At 32.7% G+C, this 19,817-nt stretch overlaps 1 protein-coding gene across 3 annotated transcripts; it reads right to left on the bottom strand.

Annotated features, from left to right (window-relative positions):
• Positions 1-9,796: 9,796 nt before the first annotated feature.
• On the bottom strand, positions 9,797-16,133 carry LOC133679847 (uncharacterized). Of its 3 annotated transcripts, none has more exons than XM_062102557.1 (7): positions 15,576-16,133; positions 12,439-15,321; positions 12,195-12,248; positions 11,565-11,921; positions 10,844-10,936; positions 10,575-10,764; positions 9,797-10,331 (listed from the first exon to the last, which is right to left on the bottom strand). In XM_062102557.1, the coding sequence occupies exons 1-4, from the start codon at positions 16,017-16,019 to the stop codon at positions 11,664-11,666; spliced, it is 3,639 nt and encodes a 1,212-aa protein (XP_061958541.1). In that variant the 5' UTR covers positions 16,020-16,133; the 3' UTR covers positions 9,797-10,331; positions 10,575-10,764; positions 10,844-10,936; positions 11,565-11,663. The 3 variants fall into 3 exon arrangements, with proteins under 3 accessions (XP_061958541.1, XP_061958543.1, XP_061958542.1); XM_062102559.1 differs by having other exon boundaries at positions 12,439-15,329; positions 15,576-15,717; XM_062102558.1 differs by lacking the exon at positions 10,844-10,936.
• Positions 16,134-19,817: the final 3,684 nt, after the last annotated feature.

Here is a 19,817-nt window from a genome sequence, read left to right as displayed (position 1 = left end):
CTTGTGACCCACTTATATTGATCTTTCAAAGCAATGGGAAACCTGCTATATGCGGTATCCGGTGACCTCTACAATGTTGGGACTTGGGACCATCTTTCTATCCACACCTGTGCCATGGCATGAACAGAAAAGCATCCACCTTCAAAAGAGTATGTAGGAAAGCCACGTGGACATACTAGATAAGAGCTACGTATCATTTGTGATTGTGCATTCACTGCCAGCTTGAGTGTGATGGTAGGGAATAGTGGGTTTGTCTTATTTTGTTTCAGTAACTATCTCGATTGGGCCAACCTTCATTAACAAAAATTAAAGGTTATGGCGTTTTCACTGTTATCAGTTTATTCTCTCATAAATTATTGTGAAATATAGCAGTGAATTTTTTAAAAAATTTAATTTGATACTCAAATTTTTTCTTTGTATGATTAAACTTTTCTAAGTCAAAATTAGTATTTAATTGCATGTTTTTTAGGAGAAAATGTTGAATTGAAAGACAAGGAACTAAAATAAAAAACATGGATAATATAGGTGGTGCTTTCAAATTTGTTTATGATGTATATTTTAGCCCCTTAGTTTTTTTTTTCTATAAGGTGATCAATCCTTTTAATTTTTAAAAGATACATTTTGATACCAAATTAACTTTTTTTTCCTTATTTTTCAATTTTTTTCACAGAAATAGAGAGGGGTCACTAGATTCAAGTGAATAGAGAGAAAATTCGTCGTTGATGATAATTTTGACCACCAAACATGTTAAAATTAGTGTCAATAGATTTCACTAGGTGAGTGGAGTCTTATGGTGGTTATTTTAAGCCCCAAAGTAGCCTAAAAAACCAGATCTAGATCAAAGACATAATACTTGTTTTTAGTTTGATTTAGTGGTTTGGATCATTTTTTGGGTTTAAAGGGTTGATAGGTTGGTTTCTTAGTGTTCTAATGATGTTTGTAGGGTGTTTTGTGGTTGAAAAGGGTTGAAAACTGGTTTTTTAGGTAAAAAGACTCATAAGCTTGATTTTTTAGCCACAATAGTGATGGTCGGGATCTGGGTCGACAAACGACACGTCGTTTGCCACATGGTGACGTGACGTTTGCCTATTTGTTTTTCAAAAAAATATGGATGGACGACCTATCGTTTTCCCTTTTAAAAAAGAAAAAAATAGCAGGCCTAAGCGTGCAGACTTGGGCTTTTCCTTTTTCGGTATTTGTTTTTTCAATTAATACCTTATTTATGTCCTTTTAAAATATTTTTTAAGTTGTTTTTTCTAATTAATACATCTCCTATGTCAATTTGTTGTTTTTGGGTTATGTAGCATTTTTTAACTAATGATTATTTCTTAATTATAATGAGTGTCTTTAATTTCATGAGGCTAGTATGATTCATTTGTAATTAGTTTTTTTATATTTAATATAAATTAAATTTAGTTTTATAAAATAAAAATATTTATTTATTATGTTATTTTTAATTTGTGCAACCTTGCATGAAATTAGCCCTAATTACATCAATTCCTAGCTAATTTATCACAATTCAAATAAAATCTCTAATTTCGGTAATTTATCTCAAAATTCAATGCAAAGCATAATTAATCAAAATTATACCTCATTCATGTTATAATTGCACTCAATTGCATGAAATAAATTCTGATTTAATCAATTCCTAGCTAATTTTATAATGCAAATAAGATTCTCATTCCAGCAACTGAACCCAAAATTCAATGCAAAAGCTAAATAATCAAAATTATATGTAATTAGTATTATTCTCATACTAAATTGCATAAAATCAAACCTAATTGTATCAATTCCTACAATTCATAACAATTCAAATAAAATTTCTAATTTCAACAACTAAACTCAAAATTCAACGCAAAGCATAATTGATCAAAATTCTACCTAATTCATATTATACCTACACTCAATTGCATAAAATAAACTTTAATTGCATCAATTCCTACCTAATATATCACAATTCGAACAAAACCTCTAATTACAATAATTTATCTCAAAATTCAATGCAAAGCATAATTGATCAAAATTATACTTTATTCATGTTATTTTCATTCTCAATTGGATTAAATCAACCTAAATTGTAATAACTAAAGCTTGATTTATCTCAAATCAACAAACCCTAATTTCAAACTAAACCCTAAACAATAATCTAGTCAAAACTCAAACAAACACAAATTAAATATGAAACCTATAAAATTAGTAGTAATGTAGGATATTTACCTTGATTTATCAAATAGGGAGTGATGGCAATGTGGTGGTTACAGCTTAGGGAATGGTGGAAATGTTAGGGGTAGTGATTCTGACAAAAAAAAAAACCTGAATAGAGGCTTGAAGATGAAAACAATGAGTTTTTTTTTTGTTTGTGTTTTAAGGAAAAAAAAGAAAGAGACAATCATCGTTTGTTTTAGAGAGAGAGAGAGAGTTCACAATGAACTTAGAGAGAGAGAGAGGGTAATTTCTATTTAGAAAAGAGGAAGAGGCTAAGTTTTATTTTATAAGATGTCACGATTTTGAATTGCAACATTTTAAATTACTACGATTCAGAATCGCAACATTTGATGTTGTGTTTCAGAAAAGTGATATGCATAAATTATGTTATTTTAACAACAAAATATTAGACTATTATTTTACCAATTTTTTTTATAAATAGTTCTATATATCTAAATTATGTATAAGATTTATGTAATCATCATTTATGATTTGAACAATTGATCTTGTGGATGTGAAAACATTATGCCCATCCAAAAAACTTCATAATATATATATTATTATCATCCTTTGTGAAAACAAAATCATACCCAAGTAACAATCATTAAACTCGATCCAGCCTACGAGTCATTCAAGACCTAGCCAACCCGCCCTCTAGTCTTGGTGTAAAAAAGAAAAAATTCACCCAAAGTTAACTTGGTTTTGTCAACAATGTTAAGATAGGTAGATATAATTATTTATGTATAAATGCATTGTCTTGTTTTTTTTATTACATAGAATATACGTGTGTGTGTGTGTGTGTGTGTGTGTGTGTAATGATAGTCTTGTTTAAGAATAGAAAGCTAAGAATAGAAATATATAATTGTCTTTCCTAAACTTATTCTTGATTTCTAGTTTTCTTGATTTGTAATATTTGAATGATAAATTGGTTCCTGTCAACACTTCCCCTCAAGTTGGTGCAAAGATATCTTGTATGCCTAACTTGTTGAGAGAGCAATGAAATACTTTATTATACTGCTTTAGTAAGTATATTTGCCAGTTGATCCTTAGATTTAACAAAAGGAAAAATCATAGTCTTTTCATTGAGTTTCTGCTTGATGAAATGTTTGTTTGCTTCCACGTGTTTAGTTCGGTCATGTTGAATTGAATTATTGGCTATGACAATTGCATCTTTGTTGTCACAATACATCTTGATTTCAGTATCAATAAGACATCTCAACTCCTTAAGTAACTCTTTTATCCATAGTACTTCACATAATCCTTTGGTCATCCTTCTAAATTATGTTTCAGCACTAGATACAGAAACTGCCTTTTGCTTTTTACTTTTTCAAGTTATCAAGTTTCCCCCAACAAAGGTAAAGTATCCTAAAGTAAACTTTCTATCAATCAGATTCTCGGCCCAGTCTATATCCTTATAACTAATGATGTTAAGGTGATCATTCTTTGATAAGAGAATTTCTCTTCCTGGAGAAGACTTTAAGTATCTAAGCACTCGCAATGCTGCCTCTATATGTGCTTCACTTGGGTTGTGCATAAATTGACTGACTAGATTGACTGCATATGTGATATCAGGACGTGATAAGTAGATGAGTCTTCCCACCAATTTTTTATATTGTTCTCTATTTATAGGAACTTGGTCTGAATATTCTGTTAAATGATGATTCTGTACAATTGGTGTATTCACAGGTTTGCAATCCAACATACTTGTCTCAGCTAATTGGTCCAATACATATTTTTTTTGTGATAAGAATATGTCCAGTTTTGATATGTATACTTTAATGCCCAAAAACTATTTTAACCCACTAAGATCTTTCATTTCAAATTCACATGCTAGATACTTTTATAATTCTAAAATTCTTTTTTCATCATTACATATGACTATCATGTCATCAATATAAATAATCAAAGCCACTATTTTTCCTCTATTTTTTTCAGAAATAGTGTATGGTTTGAGTTGTTTTGGTTAAATCTATACTTCCACATTGCTAGATTGAATCTTCTGAATCATGCCTTAAGAGACTGTTTCAGTCCATAAAGTGATTTTGTAAGCCTGCATACCATATTTGTTGTTCTTCCAATAAAAATATAAGGAACATCCATGTATACTTCCTCCTCTAAATCTTCATGAAAAAATACATTCTTTACATCAAACTGATGTAAAGGCCAATCTAGGTTTGTTGCAAGTGATAGGAGTATTCGAATTGTATTCAGTTTGGCTATTAGTGAGAAAGTTTCTTGATTGTCTATGCCATATGTTTGTGTGTATCCCTTAGCCACCAATCTCATTTTGTATCGCTCTACTGTCTCATTTGCTTTATACTTTATAGTAAATACCTATTTACATTCAACTGTCTTTTTTCCATCTGGCAATGTAGTTTATTCCCAAGTATTATTATCTTAAAAAGCTTTTATTCATAAACAACCATCTTTCAATGTTCATCTAACATAGCTTCTTCAATGTTTCGTGGGACCTGTTTTAAAGACACTTTTCCTATAAAGACCTTTGTTGCATCATACATGTTATAAGCTAAGATAAAATTTGCAATGGAGTATATGGACTTCCTTTCTTCTATTTCTGATGAGTACTGGTTTGGGGGTATCCCCCGATCATGCCTTTAAGGTAAACTATACATCATAGAATCAGGTAACGTAGGAGAGGCAGAAGATCTTACCTCAGTTGTAGTGTCGAGAATGTCCTCACGATTCTGATCTTAATCGTGTTGTATGTTAGAGAGGAAGTTTATCGATGTGACCTAAGTAATTAAGTTGGTGTGGTTGGTCTGCTCAGTAATCTCCTGTTTTTTTTAATGCATCCCTCAGTATGAACCCAATCTCATATCTGTTGTTCATTTTTATTCTCCCCCTGAAGAATAAAAGAGGATGGTTCATTGAAGAAAAATTCAATCTCAATAAAGGTTTCATCTATAGTAACATAGATTTTGCGTGAAAAAGGATCATAACATTGGTATCCTTTTGTATGAGAACCGTAGCCAAGAAAGACACAACAAATAGCACATGGATCCAACTTGGATTGTTTGTGCTTCGGAACATGTATAAATGCAACATGGCCAAATATTTTTGAAGGTATATAGAGTGTTGAGGTAGTGTAACATACCATTCCAAATTCTGGAGTGGTGTGTGAAAATTAAGCACTCAAGATGGCATGCAGTTGAGAAGATAAACAGATGTACCCACAGCATCAGGCCAGAATTGTTGGGGCATATGAGTTGCTCTTATAATTGTTTATATTATCCCTAGTATGTGTCTATTTTTTTGTTTAGCAATTCCATTCTGCTGAGAAAATATGGACATGTAGTCTCATGTATGATGTCCTTGCTATCATAAAATTGTCTAAACCCTTGACTAATATATTCGCCTCCATTACCAGATCTAAAAGTTTTAATACTTATAGAGAATTGGGTTTGTACAAGAGTGAAAATTTTCTTAAAAAATTGGTAGGACATCTTTCTTATATTTCAACACATAAACCCAACAAACCATTATATGGTCATCAATAAAAGTGATAAACCATCTAAAGCCAATAGTAGTAGTAACAGGTGCGGGACTCCATAAATTATAATGAATAATCTCAAATGGTGCATTGCATTTATTATAATTGATGGGGTAATTTGTTTGATGACTTTTACCCTGGATATTGTTCTTGTATTTGAGACTAGAGAGCAATACATTTTCAAATAAAGTAGAGAATAAATGTTGTAAATAGCTGAGTGATGGATGTTTTAATCGGTAATGACATAACCAAATGTCTTGTCTTTGCCGCTATGATGATTTAGCATAGTAAACTTCACCAGGGTCCAAATAATCTACATAATATAAGCCCCTTCTTTTAGTACCACGACAAAAAAATTTCTTGGTAAAAACATCCTAAAACAAACAAAATAAGAAGTATATTAGTACACAACAATTTAAATTTTTTTGTTACTTAACCCACTGATAACAATTTAGTGGTGAGTGAAGAAAAAAAAATGTATTAGGGAGAGTGAATGTGGTTGATAATTCCATTGTTTCTCCCCCTGTTACCGGATATATATCACCATTAGCATTTAATATGGCTTGTCGTCGAGGAATTGATTTTGTTTTAAAGTCATTAAGATCATAGGTCATGTGATTTGTCGCCCCTGAGTTAATAATCCAATTGTTTACATGTTCACCATTGGATGCTAAACTTATGGAACTAATAGTACCTGGGTCTCGGGTGGTAGACTAAGGTTGACTGTCGAATGACACATATGTGTTTGGATCTGTATTAGTAACAAATATTGTATGGTCATCTCGTTCTTCTGCTTTTCCTTTAAGTTTATACCACCACTCTGGATATCTGTGTAGCTAAAAACAAGTATTTTTTGTGTGCTTATTTCCGCCACTATGAGTCCACCCACCCTCCTAGGCTTTCGATCTAACAAAAGATGGCCTTCAGGAATTCAGCCCATGTAGACCAAACCTGGGTCGAATTGCCTGCTTATTACATAATGATGGACCAAAAAACTATTTGGAGGAGTTGCCACTAGGTCTAGCCAGTTTGTTTGAACTTGTGAGAGTAAGACCCTTGAAATCAGTCCATCCTTCATCAACCTTTTTGTAGCTCACACCAGTTATCATGTTTTTTCCATTAGAATTTTATAGCCCTAGGTTCATCATGCCTCCCTTTCTCATCTCACCTCAGTTCCTAGCATCTCTGCCTTTTATCAATAAACCAAAACTATCTCTATCATCATGGTTCGTTTGGTGTTCTCTTTTTTTATTTGAGCGAAGGCTTGCTCGATCGATGGTAGAGGAATTTGTTGAAAAATATCTTATTAGATCTGATCAAATTAATCATTTAAACCATCCAAGAATGTATAAATCTGATCTTTTAAAATTAATTTGTTGTGTTTTTGTATGTCCTTATCACATGTTACAGGATTTGGGTGTCTGAAGTCGATTTCTCGCTAGAGAGTTTGTGAGTCAATGTAGTAGTCTTTTAGAGAACCACTCCCTTATGTTGTTCGACTAACTTTTCTTTTTAGATCATATACCTGGACATTATCTCCTCCATCAAAGTAAGTTGTGTCAATGATGTCTCAAACGCCTTTAGCTGTAGGAAATCTAATAAAATTCCCAATTAAATCTGGGTTTAGAGAATTGATAATCCAACCTTTAATAATGGCATTTTATGTTCTTCATTTACTGTATGTAGGGTCGGTAAGTGCTGGTTGTCTAATTTCGTTGGTGATTAATCCAAGTTTGTCTTTGTTGGAGATAAACATCTCCATGATCTGTGACCATAGTTCATAATTATGGCCATTAAGTTTGATTCCAGGGATGGCTACTAGCAGGTTAGAGTTTTGGGTACGGTTCATATAAGTGTCGGTTCTTGAACTTGTGGTTGTAATCAGGGCATGATTTGGTGAGTTTGATTATGTCATGTTTAGGTTGTTTGTGAATTTAAGATGATAGAAAGAAAAAAAGGGTTAGATTTGGATCAGTTGCTCTAATATCATGTCAACAATGTTAAGATAGGTAGAGACAATTGTTTCTGTATAAATTCACTGTCTTGTTTTTTTTTATTGCATGGAACATGTGTGTGTGTCTGTGTAATGATAGTCCTGTTCAAGGATGGAAAGTTAAGAATAGAAATATACAGTAGTCTTTCCTAAACTTATTTATGATTTCTGGTTTTTCTGATTTGTAATATTTGATTGCTAAATTAGTTTCTATCAACAAGTTTGATCTATTTAACCTGACAGATCAACTTATTATCCTATTGAATTGGTCAATACTTGATTTGATTTGTTGAAAAAATCAAAACGAAATTTTTTTAATTTTAAAAAATTAAAACAACATTATTTTAATTGACCGAGTTAACCCGGCCAACATGTTTATATTTATTTGTGGTTGTGTGATTCTTGATGACAAGTAATGTATTGATGCAGTGATGAACATTGAAGTCACAATAAATAAGTTGTTGGAGTCCTGGGGCTTAATTTGTTCAGGTTACAGGCCAAGAATTTTGTGAAGAAAATGAAAATCTGATTTCACACAATTGCTTATCTATCTTTAGCATAAGGTCAAGATCTCTTGATGCATTTGACCAGTTGGCTATGAATTCCTACTTTTTCAACTACCGGTCTTATACATCACCAGCCATTCTACTTCAAAAGCCATGGATGGAGATCACTTTTGACGGTTGTCTCAAGAGATTATTCAGTTCATTGTAGAGCACTCCTTTCTCATCTTTGGCTTATTCGGGATTTTCTTTCTTTTTTTTTCTTCTTCCAGTGGTGATAGGTTATCTGCATACTGCCTTCATTGTTGAAGACCAGATTTTTTATTTACTTTATTCTTTGGTGACGTATTTTAAGAAATAAATTATTCTGAGTGTTAACTTCAAGATTTTAATTTCATCCCGAACCTATAAATTATTTTTATCAATTAGATCCCAAATGTTTCTTTTATTTCTCCATGGTGTCCTTTTGTCAATTCTTTTTAACGATTTCATTCTAATTTGCATGTTTTATACACTAGAATGGTGTCATTTAGAAGAAGTTGCGGCGGAAAAGTTGATGAATGCTAACATTTCCGCACTGAAATGACATTGATTTGATGAAAATTTGACATAAAAAAGTCTTAATGAATTTTAACAAAAAAAAAAAAAAACCCTTCATTTAGCCATGTGGAAAGGTTTTGGGACCTAATTGCTATAATTTATAAGTTTAGGATGTAATTGATAATGGATTAATAGATTCAGGGCTACATCAAGGTTTCTCCATAAAAGTACCAGTGTAGTGTGCAAGTGTTGAGATTTAAAAAGTAGTACTTATATGAATTCTATAATAAATTATTTTATTTTTGTCCAATTATAAGATATATCTTAAGATAACTTGGAGGTCAATTGAGATGATGTTAACGTGTTGTTTTTTAAATTATTTTTGTGTTGTTTTTTAAAAAAATTTTATATTAAAATATATTAAAATGATATTTTTTTTATTTTTTAAAATTATTTTTAAAATAATAACATCAAAACGATTCAAAATATATAAAAAAAAATTTAACAAAAATAAATAAATTTTTTGAAAATACAGGTTGATTGTATTTTTTCAAACGCTCCCTTCTGAATGATTTTAAGGACATCATTTTTGTATTGGCCTAGTTGATTCTTTGAATGCTGAATAAAAGGCTCAAACTCAAATAATAAAGAGAACAAATCTCCTTGACTACTACTAGATTCTAATAGACACTCCTACTTCGATTAAAAAAAAACAAGAAGTTAGTATTTTATTTTACAAGGAAAAAAAAATAGCAATTTAGAAGCAAAGCAGTATTAGGAAAGTACAAAACATTTTCTTTCCTTTTCCGTCTAAATCAAGTGGAGTTGATGGATGTTAAAAGCACAGCACTGCAAGAAACGAAAACGAGTGTCCAAAGAGGAGGAAGTGGTGAAAGATGGACAGCATACTCACTGCATTCAATGTTAATATAGTAGGAAGACGCAGGCATGATTATGGGTTGATAAATCAGCATATGGATCTGATGATGATAATCTCCACACTGCAAACAAATCTCAGTATGCAAGCAACCGAACAGCAGATGGTTGTGAGAAAGAAATACACAGTGAATTTTATTCCATTTCAAGCAAAATGATTAGTTTAAAATTGGAAGAAAATGGAGCTACTTTTCCTCGACATATCAGGTTATATCACAGCAGAAAAAAGAACCCAGAAAGGGGCCAGTCTGTAACACAGCAAGCTCCAGTCTTCGGCAATGATAATCCCTAGGTTCACACCGTCTCCAAACAGGACCTCAGGATTTCCAGTTGCATCCCTTTCTCCACAAGGGCACTATGAGTGAGGACATGAAATGACAGAACAAAGCCGAGAACAGGATAATTGCTTGTACTCAAGTTGCTAGAGCAATTTTTTCTTAGTAAATATCAGGCCATCATCCTGGTGTTTTCATCTTTGGCATGCAAAACCACCAGCTGTTTTCCACCATCTCTTTCACATATTTGTTTGTCCTCTCAATTTTGTCAACTTAACCTTTAGCATTTTAAAATGAAATCCAGCTCAGTGTCCACATGAGCAGGAACCTTGCCTCCATGTTGCAACAATAATACAGACAGTTCCCAACTGAAGAGTCAAAGGAGAAGAGATAAAATTAAATAAATAAATGCACGCTAGTGAAGGAGAAGGCAACTTCCTAATTGATTGGTCAAAGCAATTTAAATATTTTACAAGGACACTTGAGAACCCAATTCAGCCCAGGGGAGGAAAGACTTTCATGAGCCACATACAGAAAATTATTGATTGCATCAACAATAACGAGCATTATCAGTATTTGTTAGTTTCCTGGGTATGAATCAATAGAGTTACCTGGGTCATGAACAAGGCACCAATTGCAGTAAACACCAAACAAATTAAAGTCGCACAACAGAACATCATTCTAAGCATGTTTATCTAGTTGTGTGTGAACATCTGGTATAGGAGACTGGTGTGCGCACAAGCGTAACACAGCAACATGAATTGACTGCTTGACAGCACCGGCCAGCTTCAGTTATAATTTCTGCATAAATAAAAAGTATCTCGGTGAATAAAAAAACAAATGACAAAGAATGTTGTAGAGTGGGGATAAAGCAAAATACATGGCAATGGTTAAATGCTGTCAACTCCTCAGCTTTCAGGTTGTAGCTCACCAATCACCAAATACAGCTTCAAAAGTCATTCAAATCCTTGCACTGCAAATGCATATCCCAGTTAAGTTTCTAGTTTGACTTGACATAGAGCTTCAACTTCGTTGAAGAAAGCCATAATTCCATCCATATGGGTGCAGCTACAGAAAAATTTTCTGTCGCTCAGCTCCAATAATGGCCTTATCATCTATACTCTAAACTCTCTGTTTGTATCATATATTTCTCGAGTGGATCCCAAGTTAGGGGCATTTTTTCCAGTTAACTAGGGGCTAGGACCACATTGTGTGGGTAAGAATATTGGTCTTCTATCACAGGGGTGCAAGGTTCATGCAATAAGATGATAGATTTCAAGCAACCAAAGCTAACACATAGGACTATCTATAAATTCTACATCCCAGGATGACATGACCCAAATCTGTGAGAATATAACTGGGTAATGCCTTTTGATATTTTTCAAGGTCATCGAGGTTTAATTTACATCAGATAAGGTCAAATTGAGGAGCTTAGGAAAAAATATATTACGTCAATACAGATACATAGGAAAGAAGTTCAAGAAAGGAAAAGAAAAAAATATAAAAAGGATAAAAAAACAAGTCCTGAATATTCATCTTTAGCAAAAATTAAAACATAAACAAGAAAATTCTGAGAATTGTATAAATTGCTAAACATTCACCTGAGTATAGGTAAAGTAGGTCAATCAAATCTGCTTCCATGAACTCACAAAATCCATAGGTCAATGCAATGTCCAAATTACAAGGTTTAGAAATTCTGACTACTTCTGGTGTCCCTCCCTGAGTTTACTTGCCTTGGAAACAACTTGCAGGGCTGTGCCCCTCATAATCCAGGCTGTCATTTCTGGTTGACATTCAAAAGCATTAAGAGGAACTGGATTTCCATCCACTAGTTGTACACCATACACAAATGGGAGTTTGAGAGTAAGGAAACTCTCTGGTGGTAGGACTACTTGACATCCGAGGCTGAACTGCAGCTTTTGCTCACGGTCCGACACTGATGGCGGGAGGCACGATGCCTGCAAACAACACAATGCTAAAACATGAATTCCAAACTAAAAAGAATTTACAAGCTCTGGTGAACTCAAATGACAAAATGAACAACACTAATAATAAATGCTTAATATTTGCAATAAAAGAAAGGAGTTCGCAAGCAAAGAAACAATGAAAACCACAATAATATTCCAAGACAGCTCTTGTGAACTCCAGTTCATGAAGGTGACTGGATGCACTTCTACAATCATATAAATACAATGTTGATGTATGTACTCTAAAGATAAAGGCTGGCCTACCGCAAATTGTATAACTGGGCATGTGGCCAACACAACTGGAAATGGAGGCGTTACCTGCAAGCAGATTCTAAACATTAGGTATTTGATAACTGAAGACAATATTATATCTTTCACAGTTACAAAACAAAAAAAAAAAAAAATTGGTGGATATGGTGTATTTCTGTGTTTCATCACTTAAACAACATAATTCTTCAGGTTCACAGAGATCAGGAAAATGTATGAAAAGGCTAGCATCATTGTGTACCAGAAAAATCCTCTGCAACTGTGATAATGTGCCAGCAAACTTGACCTTTGGTGGATCCTTCTTGTTCTTGGAGAGTTGGCAGTAAGGGCAATTCATATATATTGGTAAATTTCTATTCAAAATGGAGAAAGCACTTCCACCATCATCAAGGCTAATAGAAAGAAAGTCCGCTTCAAGACATTTCATAAAATTGGGGCGTGTTGGAACATTGAGAGAAGTCTGTTTCTGTTCCTTCCCTGAACCAGAGAACTTTACCAGCCCATTAATAGATGGATTCCAATTTGCCCCCATCTCCTTTGACTTATCTGCATTTCTCAACTTATTTGCAGTAGCAACAGCCATGTCCTTTGATCTTCGATGACCTTTACCAGTGCCACTGTTTCTGCCCGAGTTTGAAGGATCAACCAGACTATTGTCTGAAGTTTCCACAGAAGGTACACGAGACTCTTCAGGCAAAGAATACAAAGGTCCTAGTTCATTGAGATGATCTAAACTTAATAAGAATCGGTGGCCATGGGGGCACTCATGCTCAAAACCAACATAAACTATTGCATGCTTGGAAGATTTCACTACTTCAGCACCATTAATATTCACAGGGACTACATTGCTTCCTATTCGTAGGAAAGGATCACCATCTAGGCCACCATTAGAAGCCATTCCATTTAAAGTTTCTTGAACAGGTGACATATCTTCAGATTTGTGAGATCCTTGAACAACTTTAGGATGAACCTGTTCTACACTCCTATCTCTCGCCCAGTTTTTCCTGGAACCTTTCTCAGAAATTGATGGGTGCTGTTTCCTCTGCTGTAGGGGAGGAAATCCAGAATCTGTAGCTGATGATCCGGCTACAACCTCAGAAAAAGGCTTTCTCATTGTAAAATTTGGAATATTTCTACCAAAACTGATTTTTTTGTCATCTAATTTGCTATTTACTGAAAGTTTTCTTTGATTTTCCACCCCTGTCTCCATATCTGCAGAGTAAAACACAGTTTTCTTTCTATCTACGTCACCATTAAATTCAACCTGGGGATCTGAACTTGACCTAATTACAGAACCTTGCAGCAAATTTGAAGCTGGTAGGCCATTTAGGTTTGTCGGGTTCTCTAGAAATATTGTCCATTTAGAAAGAAATTTATGTGTAGAAGAGAACCCGCTCTGCAGGAGGCCCTTAGAAGGTTCATAGTACCTTGTGCCCGCAACACGAATCAAACTCCATGAAGATGATTGAATCGGTCCTATATTGCTGCCCTCAGGTAATTGGATGGCAGGAAGGAGTTTGTCACAGTCTGTGAAGCAATTAGAGGATACATTTGCTGATTCAAAATCAAAAGGGTCAGATAGTAGTTGACGTGATCGACCACAGGCACAAGCATGAAGGAAAAAGTATCCACTTGAATGTGGCTTGGCTGCAGCATCATTATGCGGCTCACCAGTATCGACATTGTGTCTCTGGTGCATGCATGGTTTCCCCGTCAAACTAACAGCATCACATAGCTGCCTCCCAGATTTCCAGATGGACGTGCATTCATCCTCCAGCTTTTTAGCAAACAGTTGAACTGCAGGTCCCCTGACCATCGACAGGAAAGCACGCAATGCTTTTTCTAAATGGGCCTCATGCTGAGCAGTGGCATAACAAGCAGGCAAATCCTTCAAATACTCATTCTTTGCAGTTGGAAGAGCTTTTTCACACCACGAAGTCGAAAATTTTGTGTTAAGTCCTCTGCTATTTTCCAGCAAATATACTGCAACATCTAGAGGATCCATAACCCTTGAAGTTCCTTCAACTTGAGCTGAACCAGTGTTTCGTTGACGAGGTTTCCTTTTAACAACTTCAGTTTCATCAATACAACTGTGTTTTGCGGAAAGAATTCCATTTAGAATAAGTTGACTGGATGATAACCATATTTCCAAACTTGGAAGTTCAGGAGTATTCAATGTCTTTCCAGACCCAGCTGAAGCTGAAGCTGCAGCTGCAGCTGCAGCAACTGCAACCATGCCAACACCAGCTGCAGAGCCACTGTTTGTGCCAGTAACCAACCCCCCTTTTCCTCTCAAAATATCAGACTGCCTGTAAATGAACTCCTTTATGGATAAAATGTCCTCTTTGTTTGCATTCTGACTATGCCTTTCAAGCAAAAGAGAATCTGGGGTTGCTTTTCCATTCAAAATATCTTCTACGAGATCCGTAGCAAACTCCAACGATTCAACCCTCAGATTAGCAGACCTGTCAAGCAACACAACAGATCTTGATGCATCAAGTGAAAACAAGGGTGCAGAACTTGAAACAGCCCCACTTCTCGAACCAGTATGACCACTTTCAGAACCTGATAGTGTTCGGCATTTCTTTATCAGAAAACGAATCTGTGCTTCAAGAGATGACTGCAGTTTCTTCCTGAAACCACCTTCTGATTTACTTACAGGGCGTGCTAGCACAACAACTGAACCAGAACCTTTTGCAGGTGCATTTGACCTAGCCACACTACTCAAACCAGAAGATTGATTGAATGAGGAACTATCAGTTGACTCCTCCACACTAGAACCAGAATTCGGCACATCCAAGAAATCATCGACAAATACAAAGAGCATCACTGGAGTACAATATCCTGGAAACAACGACACATAGGAACCTAAACCAGACATAATAGAAACAGCTGAAGAATTACGACTCGTGAAACTACCACTTCTAACCGGAGAAGAACCAGTCGAAGAAGCCAGCCTAGATGAAGACAACGAAGAATGAGGCCTAGATGACAGTGGCGGGATAGTTCTCGATCTCACATATGGAGTTAGTGCATGCTTAGATGCTTGTAAAAGCCTAAACTTTTGCAAAACATGAGTGTCAAAACGTGAACCCTCCTGTATATATAGTATCACATGGCAAACCTGCATTGCTAATTGAAATATTTATTAGATAAATCACACGCATACCATCCAAGCTCACAAACCATAAGCACCAACCTAATCATAGATTTTCTTTATTATTATCACAATGCTATAAGCCCATCTAAATATAATGCAAATTTAACTAAAAAAATAACAGAATTAACCAAAAAAACAAGCCCATTAAAAAGAATTACATAAAAGAAAATTAAGCTTGGAAATTTAAAGCAAACCCAAAGTTCATGAAAACGACTTACAGAGAACATGAAGAGCAAACCCTGAAGTTCTTCAAACTCCAGCTCTTCCAAACCCGAATTCGAGAACCCATGAATATTGGGGCAGCGGATCGAGCAAAACTGCAAGAACAAGAGCCCTTTCTCTTCTTCATGATAATAACTGATTTTCCTCTTCTTAAACCAATCCTTAACTTCCTCTTTATCCACAAACAATGTTTTGTCGAGATGACCCGAACCGAATGCGTTGGAGTCAAGGATCCGATTGATAAGGTGTGTAGAGTGGTCGAGGCTCCGGGAAAGGAACCCAACCACTACTACACCTTCCAGGAAGCGAGGATGGGACTGGGATGATGGTTGGGGATCTGGAGAGGAAGAGGAAGTGGGTGTGGGTCCAGGTGCAGGTGTGGGTGTGGGGGGTCGGGTTAGGACCCGCATGCAAGGTGGGTTCGGGTTGCGAGAGTCCATGGAGAAAGAGAAGGGAAAGGGGATGAGTTCAAGAAACAGGGTGTCATCGAGTTTGGAGGTTCATCGGAGTGTCTTCGCCTCTTCGAAAATGTGACGGTATCATTTAGTTACTGTCTTCTTAAGAAAAACTATTATAGATTTATTTTTATTTTTATTTTTATTTTTATTTTTATTTTCATATTTCCGTTTTCAATCTCGAATTATATATTTTTTTTATCTTTTTTTATCTATTTTTTTATTATAAGATAATAATTAAACATAATAAGGACAATTTTGATTATATCTTCAAGTCTTTCCTTATACGTTCATATGGTTTCAATTAACATAATTATTAAATATTCACATAATTTATCTTATTTAAAATTGTTGTGATTTAAGAATTATCATTAAGATTATTTAAAAAAAATCTCTTACAAAAATCATGGTGGATCCCCTAAAAATATCAATGAGCAGTGTTATGTGTTTTTTTTATTCTTTAAATCTTTTTTTATTTCCATCACCAATTTCTTTTTAATCTTATCATTGTCCAATTTCTTTTTAATCTTATCATTGTAAACCGTGTTATTTTAGATTTGAGTTTAAAAATTATTTTTATTAACTTTTTATTTGGTTTTTAGGTGTTAAAAAAACATCTAGTTAATACTCAATTTTAACAAAAAAAAATTTATTATTTAAAAAATATTAAAAATACAAGACCGAATTTAACATTATATCTAGATAAAGGATTTCTTTTTATACTATTTAAATCACTCTTTTTTTTACATTTTTTTCCTTCATAATTGTTTTGCCTTTCATATCGACGTTTTCAGTTTTATAATTTTTGTTTTGGTCCAAAATTATATTTTATGTATTTTTAGGTATGTAGATTTAACAAATGAGAAAGAAATTTGTCAGAAAATGATATTTTTTATGGTTGGTCAAATTGTGGTGATGAAACATGTTGTTTTTAGTTTAAACAAGTTTTATTTGATAAAAAAAATTTCATTTAGGTGTTTTATACCTTTTATCTTGCTGGAAAAGATATATTGGGTTGACAAAAGTATTTTTTGTTTTTATCAAATTGATTTTGTGTTGTTTTGTCCAATTTTAGTTGTTAAACATAATTTCAAAAACCATAGTTGTTAAACATAATCAAGTTTATAATATGTATGATGAGTTTAATGAGTTAACCGAGGTGGATAAAAAAACACTGTTGTTTCAAAAAAAAAACTTTTTTTCTAATTTAAATAATGGTGACTTGAAAAAACTATTTTGAATCAAATTGGATTTTGAATGAAATGATCAAGTTATGTTCAGATCCATTAAGTTGAATGAGTCATTTTATGTTAACTCCAAGCTGATTTAATTTAAAATTAGAGCCATGAAAGGGCTTCGTTGTCGGGCAAATTCAAATTAATAAGAATTATACCAGTAAATTATTTTGTTTTGAATGAATTTTAATTTTAATTATTTTTTAAGAAAATATTGATGTATTAAATAACATGACTTGGCAAGGGATTATGTTTTTAATCTGCATTTATCTTTTAGCTTCTCAATTTAGTGTTTGATTATCATTAATGATTATTTTTAATTTTTATTGATATATATAATTTTTAATTAATTTTATTGAATGCACATACCGAGTGTTCAATTTACATTAGAAAATTTTCTTAAAAATTAAAACATATTCTTTTTTTTTTAACTTTTGATAGGGTCTAAATTAGTGGTCACTAAATTATCATGTTATTTCACAAAAATAGTTAAAAGCTGGTTATAAAAGAAACATATTCTTTTCTACTTCTCTTATAATTATTTTTTAAAATATCAATTATAAATATAGGATGACAAAACTCATCGAAAATGGTACATTTATGAGAAGTTAGATTGTGATAGTCTTCTTAGGATTCAGATCTTGTAAACCTAATATGGATGAATTAGGAGTTTTAACTTTTAAATAAATCTAAACTCACTTTTTTAAAAGAAATTTCAAGTACAATCCCAAGCTCACTAATTTGATCAACCGTAACATAGAATATAAGGTATGGAGGTGGTCCAATAGTAAAAGTTTGGAATCAAAAGATTTATTTTCTATGTGATTTTAAATTTAAGCCCCGTAGTTTCTAATAAGATGGTCACTAGAGGCTTATATGGTTGTTAACTTAAAAGTCCATGAGATTAGTCGAGGTGCGCGTAAGCTGACTTGGACACCCATATTAATAATAATAATAAAAAAAATAGGAAGATTTATACTGTGATATACAGTGGATCGACTCTAAACATATATTTCTGTCGTAGTAAAAATTTTATTTCTTAATTATTAAAATATTAAATGGCTGAGATATTTTTGAGTTTTTTTATTTATTAAATGTTAAAAATGTGATTTTTTTTCTAAAAGATAATTTATAACACATTATTAAAAAAAAATGATGGCTGAGCATTTTTAATATTTCCTAAACATTTTAAAAAAAATTAAGTGCCTTTTATTTTTATTCTCAAGAGTTTGACATGAAAAGGGAGGCGGTCATCATTTTTAAAGTTTTGAATTGTGAAACAATTAATTTATTTAAAAAAAATTAAAAAAATTCATAGATATTTAATATATTAATAACCATGAACATTATCCATGATTATATATAGAAACACGAGCTTTATGTCAAAGCAATTTATTTAATAAAAATAATCTTAAATTTTAAGAATTAGTATAGGTATAAAGTGGAGTTTATTAAAAAAAATACCAAATGTAATGTCTTATCATAAGAAATTCTACATGGAAAAATTAAAAAAAAAACTTCTACTCTCTATATATAAAAATAATTTATTATTTTTCACATCACAATACAAAATATATATCAATTTTTTTTATTGTTGAACTTTATCTTGACTATTAAAACTCTAAATATTTCCAAAAAAAAACTGGTTAATAAAAGATCATAATTAAAATATAAAGAATAATAAGAATTTATCAAGATTTTTTTATAGTCAACCCCTGGTTATTTTCTACTAAAAATATTTCTTTTGATAAACCCTACTAACATTAAGAAAAAACTCATTGTTCAAGAGATAAAATAAGATTTTTTATATTAAAATGTGTCCAGAATTCTTGAACGATTGATCTAATAAGAGCAAATAGTCTCAATTCTGATTTTGATCTTGATTAGGTATCTATCCAAATTGAAGCTGTTTTGATATTAGACATGGAAAGGGGCCTTTTCAAGGGGAAATGATTTGCCTCCATTTAGAAAAGCACCACTCTCTACTGAACTAAAACCTGGCTACTAGTTTTTTTTTTTTTTTTAATGTGATATAATTAGATTTTATATATACATAATTGCCAGATATTATTGTTGAAAAGAATAAGATATTGTTTGATGTGCTAATTTAAAAAATAATTTTTTAAAAATAAAAAATTTATTATTTTAATAAGTTTCAGAATGAAAAATATTTTAAAAAATAATTACAACCATACTCCCAAACAAATCAAAAAAATGTTAAGCTTAATATTCACCTGAATGAGAGACTCCTAATCTTACATGAAATGTAAATAATAAACTCAATGTTTTTAATTTTGTCAAAAAAATAATAATTTCAGCATACCTCTATTATTTGCTCCAAAAACACGTTGCTTATTGGACCAATTTCGTACAAGGGAAAGTTTCCACTGTTTTTTTTTTTTTTTTTTTGAGTTAAAAGATAGGGCTAGCTGGCTATAAGATTTATTAAAAAAATCACCTCATAAAACCTCAGTATGCCGTTATATTCTTCTTTTCTTCTTCTTAAAAATTAATTAATATAAACTAAAACAAGCGGAAAACACTGTAT

This window comes from Populus nigra, chromosome 19 (genome assembly GCF_951802175.1).
Source record: "Populus nigra chromosome 19, ddPopNigr1.1, whole genome shotgun sequence".
NCBI classification, from domain to species: Eukaryota; Viridiplantae; Streptophyta; class Magnoliopsida; order Malpighiales; family Salicaceae; genus Populus; species Populus nigra.
Note: the sequence above shows the minus strand (reverse complement) of the source record. Positions and strands in the feature narration are given on the sequence as shown.

Coding starts and splice junctions, on each gene's coding strand:
- LOC133679847 (XM_062102557.1), bottom strand. CDS start 16,019: ATGGACTCTCGCAACCCGAACCCACCTTGCATGCGGGTCCTAACCCGA. Junction 15,322..15,575: donor GTTTGCTCTTCATGTTCTCT/GTAAGTCGTTTT, acceptor TTAGCAATGCAG/GTTTGCCATGTGATACTATA. Junction 11,922..12,194: donor GCCCAGTTATACAATTTGCG/GTAGGCCAGCCT, acceptor TGTTGTTTGCAG/GCATCGTGCCTCCCGCCATC.